At 39.3% G+C, this 15,239-nt stretch overlaps 1 protein-coding gene across 6 annotated transcripts in view; it reads left to right on the top strand.

Annotated features, from left to right (window-relative positions):
• The window catches only part of myo5aa (myosin VAa), a 56,116-nt gene that overhangs the window by 24,828 nt on the left and 16,049 nt on the right, over positions 1-15,239 (top strand). For all 6 annotated transcript variants that reach the window (XM_088992901.1, XM_088992902.1, XM_088992900.1 and 3 more), the window contains 19 exons: positions 1,476-1,741; positions 2,059-2,140; positions 2,218-2,358; positions 3,742-3,867; positions 4,434-4,517; positions 7,377-7,535; positions 7,611-7,708; positions 7,793-7,879; positions 8,934-9,042; positions 9,122-9,333; positions 9,420-9,576; positions 10,254-10,493; positions 10,576-10,824; positions 13,087-13,180; positions 13,321-13,451; positions 13,516-13,629; positions 13,738-13,872; positions 13,954-14,010; positions 14,073-14,300. In XM_088992901.1, coding sequence (XP_088849027.1) covers positions 1,476-1,741; positions 2,059-2,140; positions 2,218-2,358; positions 3,742-3,867; positions 4,434-4,517; positions 7,377-7,535; positions 7,611-7,708; positions 7,793-7,879; positions 8,934-9,042; positions 9,122-9,333; positions 9,420-9,576; positions 10,254-10,493; positions 10,576-10,824; positions 13,087-13,180; positions 13,321-13,451; positions 13,516-13,629; positions 13,738-13,872; positions 13,954-14,010; positions 14,073-14,300 — 2,769 coding nt within the window. The remainder of the gene's footprint in view (positions 1-1,475; positions 1,742-2,058; positions 2,141-2,217; positions 2,359-3,741; positions 3,868-4,433; positions 4,518-7,376; positions 7,536-7,610; positions 7,709-7,792; positions 7,880-8,933; positions 9,043-9,121; positions 9,334-9,419; positions 9,577-10,253; positions 10,494-10,575; positions 10,825-13,086; positions 13,181-13,320; positions 13,452-13,515; positions 13,630-13,737; positions 13,873-13,953; positions 14,011-14,072; positions 14,301-15,239) is intronic.

Genomic DNA, 15,239 nt, shown 5'->3' with positions numbered 1-15,239 from the left:
TTCCTGACACAACCCTCTGTATTTATCAGGGCTTGGGACTGGCACAAGAAGATTATGTCCCTTTGTGGCTACAGAACAAGCAACTCGCTCAGTAAAAGGCTCCCAAACACAACCACATGTAACTCCAGCAAAGAAATCTGTCGTAAAAAAACAGACCAAATTAAATAATAATAATAATAATAATACATTTCATTTCTAAGCACCTTTGAAAACTCTGAAGGTCACTTTACAGTCACAGGATGAGCAGCGGCAGCCCCACGCGCCAGCGTTCACTCCTGGAATAACTCAAATAGAAAGCTAGCTAACTAGCTAATAGTCAGCTGATAGATAGCTAGCCAGATAGACAGCTAATAGATAGCTAGCTAGATAGCCAGCTAGCTAGATAGCTGATAGTAGGGATGTGACAAACTTTTTCAGTAATAATTTACCACACATTTTGTAATAACATATTAAAGTGCATTTAAATAGCTTTCAAATGACGTATAGATTATTGTTCTATGACAAATAAGAAAATAATGGAATTTTTAATTTTCAAAATATGAGGGGATTTTCTGCCTGTAATTACACAGTTAAAACAATGAAAATCTGTGACCGAGTTCTTTATTACAGTTTAAACAATCATAACTTTCTTAATTTTTGACAGATCTTAATGAGTAATGTACCATTGGAAAGCTTTTGAAATTCTAAACAAGGACAGAAAACACAAGAAAAGATTCAAAATATAATATCAACAATCAAATGCAGGCAGATTTTTGTCAGAAATCAAAAATGGCTGTCACTGAATACTACGAAAAGAAAATTGTGAGTTCTAGAAATATATATGCTGATGCTTCTTTTTGCTTTAAACTTTGGAGTTATGAAGAAAAATATATATTCTACCACTTCTGAGTTATAAAAATGCAACTTACTCGCCTTTATAAACTGTAGTGTTAGCAAAAAGAGTGTAAACTTCAATTTTTCCCCGTTTCTCGTTGTCGTATTCGGAAATTTATCTATCTATCTATCTATCTATCTATCTATCTATCTATCTATCTATCTATCTATCTATCTATCTATCTATCTATCTATCTATCTATCTATCTATCTATCTATCTATCTATCTATCTATCTGCTATCTCTTAGCTAGTTAGCTTTCTATCTATTTGAGTTACTTCCTGTTAGCTATATATTTTATCTATATATTTTTTTTTCCCCAAGATGGCAGCGCGTGAACGCGCGGCGACTCCCCTCTTCCAGCAAATTGGCATTTTCATGTTTATTATGTTTGTTAAAGTGCAGTAATTTCTTCTGTGCTGTATGTCATGCATATTAGCATATTTGACAATAAAGCAGACTTAGACTTTGATAGTTGGGAAGGATGCCTCATGGTTGGTTATCTTTGATAGTCCCGAAAATAATTCAATTATGTTAGCTGTTCAAGCCACAGGAGGTCATCACAGGAATGACATCTTGGTTTTTTTTTTCACTTATTGCAGGCCAACAATCATCACTTGACCAAGTTTTGCGAGCTGGTGGGCGTGACCTACGAAGACATGACTCAGTGGCTGTGCCATCGGAAGTTGAAGACGGCCTCGGAAACCTACATCAAGACACTCCCTCGGCTGCAGGCTACCAACGCCCGCGACGCCTTATCCAAGCATATCTACGCCAAGCTTTTCAACTGGATCGTGGAGCACGTCAACAAGGCGCTCATCACCAATATCAAACAGCACTCCTTCATCGGCGTGCTCGACATTTACGGGTCTGATATTTCATTAACTTTTTTTTTTTATCTATTCCCATCATAGACTTGAAATTAATTTTGCTCAAAAGAAAATAATTGCCATTTATAAATTATCACTTTTTTTGTTACCTTGACAACTCAGCTGACTCCCTTCGTCTGGCAGGCAAATGTGCTGCGTGAGGAAGTAAAAGCGCAGGGACTGATAATTAAATAATTTTAACACATGTGGCTTATATTGTCGACACCATCACAGAGCCATTTTAATGAACATTATGTTTGCTTCATTTAAAGACAAGGTGTGATTTTCAAATCGTGTGTTCTGTTTTGCTTCCAAGGTTCGAGACGTTTGAAATCAACAGCTTTGAGCAGTTCTGTATCAACTATGCAAATGAGAAGCTGCAGCAGCAATTCAACATGGTGCGCAATTCAAAATGGTTGCCTTTTTTTTTTGAAGCAGACATCTAAATGCCCATCATGTGCAATTGTGTGTCCAGCACGTCTTTAAGCTTGAGCAAGAGGAGTACATGAAGGAGCAGATCCCCTGGACTTTGATTGATTTCTATGATAATCAGCCATGCATCAACCTCATCGAAGCCAAGATGGGGGTCCTGGACCTGCTGGATGAAGAGTGTAGGGTATGTTTTAGCGACATGTATATACCCTAATTTCCAGATTATAAGACTCACCCAGTACATTTTTAAAGGACAACCGACACCATTTTTTTGTTTCCTAACTGAAATCAGAGAAACTTTTTATAGCATCTAAAATACCCAAAACACGCAGGCTGATATTTTTTTTTTTTGTCAAATGAATAACGCCAATAAAAATGACTAAAAGTGTCCCAAAAGTACTTCAAAATGACCTCAGAAAGTTTCAGTTTCAGAAGGTCCCGCCCCCTTGTTCGTGATTCAAATAGTTCTGAAGAGGAAAGCATAAATGTTTGCAATCGATTAAAGAAGTCCTTCCGTGTCATTTTGAGGCGTCTGGACTACAATGTAGCGTCCCAGAAAATGCACAAGATGGTGCCCAAGGTCCATTGGAAATGGGCTGATTTGTCTGCTGGGAATTTGTGTCAGCTAATATCAAATAGTAGTCTTGGTGCAACACATAACGATTCACCATCGCGTTATTTATGTTTTCCTTCTAATTTTGCCATCAACACGAAGTTTTCAGACCAAACCAAGTACCCAAAATGCATTGTGTGTCGCTTTCTCTGTCAGGGGCGTTCCAGACGTGACATCACGGTCGGTATCGTCACCAACTCAAAAACAAGACTTCCTGAATATTCAACGCGAGTCTTAAATCGTAAAATATAGCTATATGCCGTGGAATCCTTGTGAAATACGCTCAGTAGAAGTCATTTGATGTGATTTTACAAATGATGGACAAAACTTGTCCGGAGGCGTCGGTTGTCCGTTAAAGGAAAACTATTTTGTACATACATAAACCGCACCTGTCTTTAAGCCACGTGTTTATAAAGAAAGACTGTACACAGTGTCTGAAATAATGCCTGCCCGGACGCCCGTGGCGTGCAACTTTTACGTCGGGTGTAGAACTCACAAAACGTCTCCGCCCGGGTGGCCGACAACTTAAGGAAAAAAAAAAAAAAAACATTTTCGAATCAAACGTTTGTTTTATTCAATAAAGCAAACGTTTGATCAAAGATTTCGAAATCGGAATAAATTGTTCAGATTTCAAAATCTTCGTTCGGTTTGGAAATTTTAGAATTTCGGTTCGTTTGCCAATTTGCATACTCGGCACGGCAGGCAATCAGAAGCCTGCTCGGTGCTTCCGGACTTTCCCGAGCGTTATAAGGTCGTGCATTTGCATATCATTTTCCAAAGTAGATGCACAGAACTTCAGCCCCAGAAGAAAGATTCAAAAGAAGCTAACAAAATTTATGACGCTGTGTGAAAGGCGCTTTGAAATTAATGTATCATTATTATTATTAAAAGCATTGTGGAAAGAGGAATTCACGTGGCTTGTAGCAGACGATTGATGCATTGTCTTTCCTCTAGATGCCAAAAGGTTCGGATGATTCCTGGGCTCAGAAGTTGTACAACACCCACCTGAAGACGTGTTCCCTTTTTGAGAAGCCGCGCATGTCCAACCGTGCCTTCATCATCCAACATTTTGCCGATAAGGTGCGTCTAGTGGCCATTTGTACGGCGCTGACTGATTTCAACCTTTTCAACTCCAATGTTCACCCCGGAACCTTTTATTTGTGGTTTGAATAAATCGTCTTTTTCGTAAAGCTTCAGGAACAGATTGGCCGCAGCAGAAGTTTTATGAGCTATTTTTAGAATAGCCGGATGATTATTTTCTTTATCTAAGTTCTCACACGCCAAAAAAGGTTTTGAGCGTTGAGAGTGGCTGTTCAAATTCACTTTTGGTGCAATGCTGCATTATCTTTTCCGTGTTTAGCCACTGCGCTATAAGGTTACATTTAATGGGTCAAGGAGACGAACACAGGTTTTCCCAGGTTTTCCCTGATCAGAAAATGGAGCGAAGTATAATGTGAAATGAGCAATTTTTGAGTTTTTAGCCACATTTCTTAAAGCATCTCGTACAAAAAAATGTCTTCAAAAATTGGGTATTCATACTTCAGTGGCCAACTATACAAGCAGAATCTTCCTACCTCCAAAAGCATGACTTTTGATGTTTTATTTACATTTATTGACACAAACTAAGATCTCTTGTACTCGTTTAGGTTGAATATCAATGTGAAGGTTTCCTGGCGAAGAACAAGGACACGGTGAATGAAGAACAGATTAAGGTGCTCCAGGCTAGCAAGGTAAGTGTATACACACAACGATAAGTTTGACGTCGATCAGATTTGGTGTGACAGCGACCTCTACCGGCTATATGAACAACTACACATGACTTCTGAACCAAACGGTGATTCTTTTTTTACACGTATGAAGAGTCCCACAAAAATACATATTGATGCTCATTTAAAGGGCAACCGACGTCACTTTTTTTGTTTTTTAAATGACATCAGAAAAACGTTTTATAGCATCTAAAATACCCAAAACACGCAGTATGATATATATATATATATATATATATATATATATATATATATATATATATATATATATATATATATATATATATATATATATATATATTTGAATCATATTCAGAACTGGTTGTGTAAGCATATTCTCAGAATCTGATGCCATTGTTTGGATTCTCCAGCAATGCAAGATGTCTTGTCGTGACGTCACAAACTGGGGGCGGGACTTTCTGAAAATGCCCAATTCGTAGTCAATTTTTGGCAGATTTTGGACACTTTAAGTTATTTTTATTGGTGTTTTGCATTTGAATAAAAATATCATACTGCGTGTTTTGGGTATTTTAGATGCTATAAAACGTTTTTCTGATGTCAGTTAAAAAACAAAAAAGTGACGTTGGTTGCCCTTAAAGGAATGAAATTCTGTTGTTGTTAGAAATGTGCAGTGACACGCTGTAAGGTGAGAGATGCTTTTGTATTGCTCAAAAGCCGATCTGTGTTATTGTCACATTTGAGAAAACATACAAAATACAACAGAAACATTTCTGACAAATCATGATTGAATTCATCTGGAAAAGTCAATCGCCGTCCCGTCATCTTCATCAACAGTTTTCCTGTTTTATTTATTATTTCCAATCAAAAAGACGCCGGATGCAAAGGATGACGTTTCATCTTAATGCCATTGTGTTGTGCTTTTATTTTTGTCTCCATGTGTTGTCCATGTATGTCGGTTCTGTCTTCATCATGACAACCCTCCACCCTTCCCTCCCCACCCGTGTGCAGAAGGTAAACGGATGTTTGCACAACGCCGACCTGCCTCTGACTCTTGCTTTATCTTTTCTTTCACTCTCGCTCTAATAGCACCGGGTATATAGAGTTTGGTTTTGCACCGTCGGTTGCTGCATGGTGAGCGCTGGAGTCAGTCGTAGTTTAAGAATAAAGCATGATGAGACCTCAACATTAGGAGAGGCTTCTTTGATTTTTTTTCCCTACTTTTTGAAAATGGAATGAGGAACACAACACGGAAGAGGACATCTCAGTTCATATCTGCATGCCGTACTAAAATCGGATATGCAGGCGCATCTCAGTTTATTTAAATATTGTGGAAAGCTTCATTCATTCTAGTACGGTTGAAGGGTACCAAACCCTCTGTTAAAAACAGGTTCAATTTTGTATGTAGAAAATACAAAATAGCAGCATATGATTTCAAAAAGAAAGTAAAAGGCATCAACAGTCTACATCACAAATTCACACAACCACAAAGCTTTGGTACATAATCAATTTCATCCGATAGTTAAATGATACAAGACAAACGAAACACACTTTTGACATGACATTTATTGTCAGCGTTAGTAAGTATACGAGCCTAAAACAACACAAATAAGACATATCACACAGAGGGAAAGAAAGAGTGTTGCCATCAGACCGACTATTCATTGAAATTCAATTCAAAAAGTGAAACTGTAGACGTAGACTTTTTTAGTGTGTGTATATATAGACCTTAGATCAGGGGTGTCCAAGTCATTTTTTGCCGCGGGCCACATTGTAGTTATGGTTTCCTCTCGAGGGCCGTTATGAATTTGGGGAACCAATTAGAATATTTAAATCCCTTCAAATATTACATATAGAGCACACAGCAAATTAATGACTAACTCGTTTTCAAATCTGAAGTCAAGAATAATGACTTTTATTGTGGTTGACATCCAAAAATATTAAATTTTGGCTCAGATTTTAGCAATCATCAGAGAATTTAACAAGTTTGATTTGCTTTCGCGGGCCGAAAAAAATGATGTGGTGGGCCGGATTTGGCCCGCGGGCCTTGACTTTGCCACCTGTGCCTTAGATTATAGACTATAGATTAAGATAGATTACAGATAGCAAAAATACAAAATCATCTGGAAAAATACATGAGAATTCATCAAAAGGATTTTAGGTACAGAAATTAAGTACTGTACTGTTTTTTTAATTACCCGTACTGAAATACATGAATGTTTGAATGATATTGTTATTTATTGAGACGCGCCTGCACATTACATTATACATGAAGTTTAACATAATATAATACCATAACGTTTTTTACGGTGCTGGTTTTGGACTATGTATAACAAGCAACCTGGCTGAACTGGTGGATTGTTTAATGTTTTTTTTTTTTTTTTTTACAAAACTAACCTACAAATCTATCCTAAAATATGCACAATGGAAAGTCTTTAAATACACTGTTTGTAACCCCTTTCACAGTAAATAGCAAGTTAGACGATTACGGTAATTTATGTACTACTGCACTGTTTATGCTCCAGTGACACATCAGATGTCACTCAATCTATTCCTGGAACCTGTTGTCTGAAATTTTATATGTTCCAGAATGCTGATTTTGTCTTTTTTTGACATCGCAATATTGACTGAGCACCTCGGACGTCGACATGTTAGCATGCTAAATAAACGATCGCTAATTTCTTTTTCCACTTCCGTGGTTGTCATCAATCACATATTTGCTCTTTGCCATCACGGGTGGCATTCCGTGGTCACAATAACAACAACAAATGCCAAAGAAAAAGCAAAATGTAGTTTAAATTTGTCAATGTATATCTCCAGCATGAAATCCACCACCATCTAATTGTTTTGAACTGCATTACCCAGTTTGACCTGCTGGTGGAGCTGTTCCAAGATGAAGGGAAAGTCACCAGCCCGACAGGTCAGGGGCCCGGTACGGGAGGGAGAACCCGTCTCAGCGTCAAACCTGACAAGAACCGAGACAGCAGCAGCAGCAAAGAACACAAGAAAACCGTCGGTTGCCAGGTTTGATATTTACTGTCTTCCACACACTCCCGACTTGCGCACACAATCGTAGGACAACACTGTTCTTTCTTGTAGTTCCGTAACTCCCTTCAAATGCTCATGGAAACTTTGAACGCCACCACTCCACACTACGTCCGCTGTATCAAACCCAATGACTTTAAGATGGCATTCTCGTGAGTTTACGGCATTTACATCGGTTATTTTTTTATGTTCTTTGGTTGTTTCTGTTAAATCTGTGAATTGTTTTAATTTGGCAGGTTTGACCCAAAACGTGCGGTACAGCAACTGAGAGCTTGTGGCGTCCTGGAGACGATCCGCATTTCTGCTGCTGGTTTCCCATCCAGGTACTGAAAAGATTTCTGTAAACTTTCTTGCTTGACAGACATTCATTATGTAATATCAAAATTGATTACCGATATGATTTGGCTCATCCATGGCAGTGGTTCTTAACCTCTTTCCTTGTTCGCACCCATTTCAATTCACCATGCTCTCACACCCCCTTCCAGAATTGATGAAAAGCAATATTGATATCATCATCATAATTTGTAGGTAACAAAACCATCATGTATTTAAGTCTTGATGTACATAACTGTCAAAAAAATAATGCATTGCAGGATCACAAAAAATCCAGATGAACACATTCACTGCCATTCCCAAATTTATTTGGAAATGTAAAAGTTATGATCACGTGATCCTCGCGTCAGCCATTTTGAATGCTTTTCGATTTACGGCCATTTGACTTACGACGGTTTTGTCGGGACAGAACCCGGTCGTAACTCGAGTGTTACCTGTGTGTTGTAGGTCTTCTTCTTTTCCTTTCGGCTTTTCCCTTTAAGTGGTAGCCAAAGCGAATCAGTGTCCTCCAAAATATATATTTTAGGTACTGTATTAAATAATAATACTTATAATTATAATAATAATTGTTTACAGCTATAAGGCTTAACACAATTACTTCTTGATTTTCAGAATTTGTCACTTTTTCAGTTGTCCGATCACTATCACTAAAAAAGGTCATTAATGAAATTATAGGGTATCTTTGCACCCTCTACGAAGCATTTTCGCACCCCCGGTTAAGAACCATTAACATCTATGGGCATTTGTGCTCCTTTCACTTTATGGCACAACTTCTGTTCATGATTGAGAAAAAATTAGGGAAAAAAAGATACAAGTGTCATTGAAGAATGAGTAATTGTATTGCATGTTGGTCATATTGTTTGTTTTGAATTTGGTGATTATTTCACATTCATTTTGGAAGAGCCTTGTGAAACTCGTACTATCCCTCTCAGAATTATAATAATACATATAATAATATATTTCATTTATAAGCGCCTTTCAAAACTCTGAAGGACACTTGACAGTCTCAGGATATTTTCATGTGTGTGTTTGCGTGCACTTCAGGTGGACATACCAGGAGTTCTTCAGCCGGTACAGAGTGCTCATGAAGCAGAAAGATGTTCTCTCCGACAAGAAGTTGACATGCAGGAACGTTCTGGAGAAGCTCGTGGAGGTCCGCCTTGCAAATTTTGCTTCTCTTCAAAGCATCCATCTCTCTGTGATGTCTCATGCATGCTCCCTTCTTCTGCTAGGATCAGGATAAGTACCAGTTTGGTAAGACCAAGATCTTCTTCCGGGCTGGCCAGGTGGCCTACCTGGAAAAGTTGAGAGCAGACAAGCTTCGTGCTGCCTGCATCCGCATTCAGAAAACCATCCGCTGCTGGCTTGCGCGCAAGAAGTACCTGCGCATGCGCAATGCGGCCATCACTGTCCAAAGGTTCACCCGAGGATACCAGGCTCGCTGGTGGGTTCCTCCCACGTGTTCTTTATCCAACGAGGAATATTGACATCAACGTCTCACCTCCATTCGGGCCTCTCTTTAATCTCCAGCTTGGCGAAGTTCATGCGTCGCACGCAAGCGGCCATCGTCATCCAGAAATACCAGAAGATGTACGTGGCGAGGAAATGTTACCGACAGAAGCAGAAGGCCGCTCTGGCTATACAGACGATCCTCAGAGCTTATATGGCCCGACAGAAGTATCAAGCGGTAAAGGACACTCATGCAACAAAACACGTGATCTGATTTGGTTGGATTCATTTCTGATTTTATTCATTCCTTTAAATCCAGACTTGGCCACACCAAAACTTTAATTTGTATTTAATTTTATGCATGCATGTGTGCATATATGCGTGTATGTATGGATGGATTTGTAATGTATTTATTTACTTGTAATGTATTTATTTGATATTTATTTATTTGTAATGTATTCATTCATTTATTTATGTATTTATTCATTTATTTGTTCATTAATTTATTCATTCATTTATTTATTCATCCATTTATTCACCCATTCATTTACTTGTTTATTTATTAATGTATTTATTTATTCATGTATGTATTTATTCATGTATTTATTTATGCGGTTATTTATTCATTTATTTGTTCGTTTGTTCATTTATTCATCCATTGTTTCACTCGTTCATTTATTTGTTTATTTATTTGTTTATTTATTTATTTATTTAACCAGTCATTCGTTTATTTATTCATTCATTCACTCATTCATTTATTCATGTATTCATCAATTTATTCATCCAGTCATGTATTTGTTTATTTCTTGGTTTATTTATTTTTACATACAAAAATATTATTTAAAAAAAATCACATACGAAAATTTTATTTTTGTCATTTTTTTCCTGTCTTCTCCTATGTGTCGGCATGTGTAGCTTCTTCGTGAGCACAAGGCGGTGATCATCCAGAAGCACGCCCGCGGCTTGCTGGCACGACGTTGGTACAAACGCTGCCTGAGCTCCATAGTGTACCTGCAGTGCTGCATCCGCAGAATGAGGGCCAGGCGGGAGCTGAAGAAGCTGAAGATCGAAGCCCGCTCGGTGGAGCACTTCAAGAAGCTCAACAAAGGCATGGAGAACAAGATCATGCAGCTCCAGAGGAAGATCGACGAACAGGTTTGGGGGTTGTCGTCGTATTATTCCGGCTTTGCGTCTATGTTTCGTTTGTTTGTTCTGACTTTGAGTGACCCGCCATCAGACCAAGGAGAACAAGTCGGTCAACGAAAGACTCACAGGCTTGGAGAACACCTACACTACGGAGAGGGAGAAGCTACGCGGGGAGCTGGGTCGCCTACGAGGCGTGGAAGAAGACGCCAGGTGCAAAGGCAACCAGGTCAACTGTCTCCTAGAGGAGCTGGAGAAGCTGAAGAAGGAGCTGAGCACCACCCGGCAGGAGAAGAAGACCATCGAGGACTGGGCGCAGTCGTACAAGGGCCAAATGGAGAAGGTACGTTGGGATTTCGTGATTTCTATCTTCTTTTGTTTTACTAGTCCTGCTTGTCAAACATGAATTGTTTGCTTCTTGAGTTTATATTGTGTCAATCAAAACCATTTTAGCAGGTACATTTTCAGTTTAATCGAAGTTGAAGATAATCAATTTTTGCAGGCCCAATATGCCTACCCATAAAAGTGACATTTAGTTCAACCTTTAGTGGTATCACAAGTAGATATCAAACCTTTCTCGTGAATTGATAACCAAAAAGTGACTCGAACTTTAACTCATTCACTGCCATCCCTGAATTTATTCAGGAATTGAAAATATGACGTGGAGCAACACTCCATGAATTGTTTTGGTTTTTCATGCGGGGGGTGCCGATAATGCACTGGTTCAACTTTTTTTTCCCCCTTCCACAAGGGGGGAGCATTTGCCTTTTGTACAGTCACCTGCATTTAAAGCTCAAATAACTCCAGACCCATATAACTTAGCAATGAACTGAAGAAGAGTGTCTCAGGTTTCTAACGCTGTATTGGATGTTAATGTAGTCCTAAAACTCAATATTCTGTGGATCCTGGAATTTGAGTGAAAATGACAAAAACCCTGGCACTGGAATGGACAAAGTTTTCCACATCGTCTGGCAGTGAATGAGTTAATAACAAATACATACAGTTAATAACAAATACAACAGATTAGTCAATTCATCCATCATGAAAAAAATCTTTTGATTCAGAACTGAGAAACATTTTTCAAAACCCCTAATTGTCAATTTATTTTCAAAATATTGGTCAGTGGGTCTTTTTTTGTTTTTGTTTTTTTTCTCGATGGACATGAGTAAAATGATCATCCCTCAGCACCTCCCATAGAATCCTGCAAGGTCACATGACAACATACATGTTCAACTACTGCACCCAAAGGCAAAAATGTTTTCCTTCAATTTAGCCGGCTGAGAGAAGCACGGGGCATTGCTTGCCGAGTGGCCCCCATGCAGGTGAGCACACAGTATTGTGCTTGTGTTTTAGCATCTACTGTCAGGTACAACAACAGTTATTGGAAGGAACATTGACGCAATTCTGATCTTTTTGGGTAGAAACAGCATCGCAGTGGAGTGGTTTTATAAGCGGTCACGCCATCCCCCCCAAAAAAAGGAAACCGCTTCAAGTAGTGATTTCTTCTCAAATGCATAGTGGTGATTTTGCGGATCAAAACGCTGAGAATTGTGCCAGTGTTCCAAGGACCTGAGTGCTTGGAGAGAATTTGTTGTGCTTTCGTGTTTTAAGTTAGGATTCCTCCATGTGGTGAGAAATAGCTGTTGTGAACCAGGACCTTGAAGTAGTAGTAGTAGTAGTAGTCATCGCTTAGTCATCGACTGGCCCTGATTGCCCCATTCGCGCTGGTATCACCTCATCAGCATGACTAAGCCTACATAGTAACAATCTAAGAAGTCTGTTGTAAACATGATCCAGATTGAACCTCAAACCACCATGGCGATTTAGTGGAGGGTTTTGCTGTTTTACAGACATTTCTTTTTTTTACTCTCCTTTCAAACCATCTATTTACAAACGTATTAGATCATTTTCCCAACATTATCACTCATCATTTACTGTCATTACAAAATATGACGATGTTATCTCATTCGCTGCCATAGCCAAATTTATTTGGGAATTGAAAAGTCTGACAGAGTGCCATTCCCGAATGTGTACGAATTTTCATTTTTCTTGCCTTGTGGTGCTGGTCAGACCTCTAGCAATGTTTTATCCCTTCCACAAGTGGGCAACTTTTGCCTTGTGTCCGTGTTAGTGCTTTGTGCCAGCTTCAGCTGTTAAAGCACTATATAAATAGGTATGTATTGCATTGTATTTTGGACAGTCGCCCTCATTTCAAGCTCATATAACTCCAGACCCATATAATTTAGGAATTAACTTTTTTTCTGATGAAAGAAGAGAGTCTAAGGTTTTTAACGCTGTTTTGAATGTTGATGTAGTCGTAATACTCAATATTCTGTGGGTCCTGCAATTTGAGTGGAAATGACAAAAATCGGCACACTGGTGTGAATGAGTTAATCAAATGCTTTTGCGTAACATTTTTAACTTCAGTCGTGTAAAACTGATGTGGAAAATTTATAGCCCGCCTGGTTTGTACGTGTATCACACACACACACACACACACACATTTTTCTCATGTTTTTTCTTTTTCGTCACTGGTTTTTCGACAAAAAAAGTTGGCCTTAAACAAATATGGCGAAGATTCATTTCTGGATCTTTTGCGTCTTAGATGGTCTCCGAACTGAAGGAGCAGAACGGCTCGCTGAAGAAAGACAAAGACGACTTGAACAGGTTGATTCAGGAACAGAATCAGCAGATGACAGGTGAGTTCTCAAGTTGCGCAACATCCGGCAGGAGTGCCAAAGTTGGGTCTCCGGGAGGCATTTAATTTGTGTTATTTTGGGGGGGGGGATTTCGCTACTTTCCAACCATTTTACCCTCATATATGTTTTATTTGTCACAGAGAAAATGGCACATGCGATTGCAGCGGAGACTCAACAGCTGGAGACCGATCTCAACGAGGAGCGCTCTCGCTACCAGAATCTCCTAACCGAACACCTTCGCCTCGAGGAGAAATACGACGACCTCAAAGAGGTGCACGACATATATTTCTCTCTCTTTGCCACCCTCAACTCACTTTGATTTTGACTTTTTTTAGCATATTTCCAAGCCTGGCCACAGGAGAACAGATTCCACTCACAGCAGCAACGAGTCAGAGTACACCTACAAGTCAGAGTTCGCCGAATCGGAAGAAGGTTCCCTTGCCGCAGAAGTGCGTAATTTGTTCTTCGGAGAAGTGGAGTCGATTCATTTGCTGCATTTACCGACTTTCGTATCAATATGTGAATGGAAGTTGAAATTTTAATGTGTTTTCTTGCAGGATATGACTCGAGGAATGGATACCTCGCTCACGCTCAAGTTGCAGAAGCGACTCACAGAGCTGGAGCAGGAAAAGCAGTCGCTGCGCAATGAGCTGGAGAACAAAGAGGAGCAGTTTCAGAGAGCCCGAGCCAGGGTACGCGTTCACAATTGACAAGGTGCTATAATATTAATACTCAATCCATCATTAAATGTCGTATTTGGCTTCTTGCCCTAGGATGAATCCGACTTTAAAAAGGCACGTGGGGCAGAGTTGGAGTATGAGTCCCTCAAGGTGGGTTGTTTCTGTGCACCATTTTCTGCTTAAGCAAAACTTTAACACTCTGGGTTTCGTAGCGTCAGGAACTAGAGTCTAAGAACAAGAAGCTGAAGCACGACCTGGCTGAAATGAGGAATAGCCTGCTGGGTGGCGTCGCATCAAGTGCCGGCGCACCGGGTTCTCCGCCCTATAAGGTTCTCCTGGATCAGCTCAACTCCTCCTGCGAGGAGCTGGAGGTGCGCAAGGAGGAGGTGCTGATCTTGCGCTCGCAGCTGGTCTGCCAAAAAGAAGCCATGCAGCATAAGGTAGACGTGATGTCCAGTTGATTTGAGTCCATCTGACACTTAATGTTTCCGTGTACTCACGCGTACTCACCCGTGTTGCCTGTTTATCCGATCAATTAGTCCGTTGGTGTCAAAGTCAAGGCTCGGGGGGCCAAATCTGGCCTGCCACATCACTTTATTCGGCCCACAAAAGCAAATCAAGCATGTCAAGTGCCATAATGCTTGCTAAAGTCTGAACCAAAATGTCAAATTGTCATATGTAAACCACAAAAACAGTCATTATTCTTGACTTCAGATTTGAAAACTAGTTATTCATGAATTTGTTTTGCATTCTGTATGTAATACGTGGAGGAGATGGAACATTCTAATGGTTTCCCCAAATTCATTATGGCCCTCGAGAGGAAACCGTAACGACAGCGTGGCCTGCGGCAAAAAAATGAGTTTGACACCCATGATTTAGTCCAGCCACTTGATTGGGTACACCTGCGCAAGACGAATGACAATGGTTGCGGTTTGAAGTCGAAGTTGAACGCTTCTATTGCATGCGTCATGTACACGAATATCGATAAGTATAAAATATGGATGAATCATAAAACGTTTGCCATTGTGAATATAATGGATGTTTAAAAATTAAAATGTAGTCATTCAAAAATGAACACATGATATAAAATACAAAGTCATCATGGCATTTATATTCATATGTCAGAACCATAATAATAATAATAATAATAATAATAATAATCGCCGTATTCGTCTTTTAATTGTCAAGTGTCCTTCAGTGTTCAGAAAGGCGCTTGTAAATTAAATGTACTATTATTATTATTATTATTATTATTATTATATAATTAATCACATTTTATTTTAATTTGACCACATTTTCCATAAATATCTGAACAAACGCGCAGTTAACCTTTTTGTGAGCATCATTTACATTACATTTGTATGTAAATAAGTATAAAA

The sequence above is a fragment of the Hippocampus bargibanti genome, linkage group LG03, assembly GCF_051943395.1.
Source record: "Hippocampus bargibanti isolate YZ-2025 linkage group LG03, ASM5194339v1, whole genome shotgun sequence".
NCBI lineage: Eukaryota > Metazoa > Chordata > Actinopteri > Syngnathiformes > Syngnathidae > Hippocampus > Hippocampus bargibanti.
The sequence above is the reverse complement of the archived record's forward strand: the minus strand, read 5'-3'. Positions and strand labels throughout refer to the sequence as shown.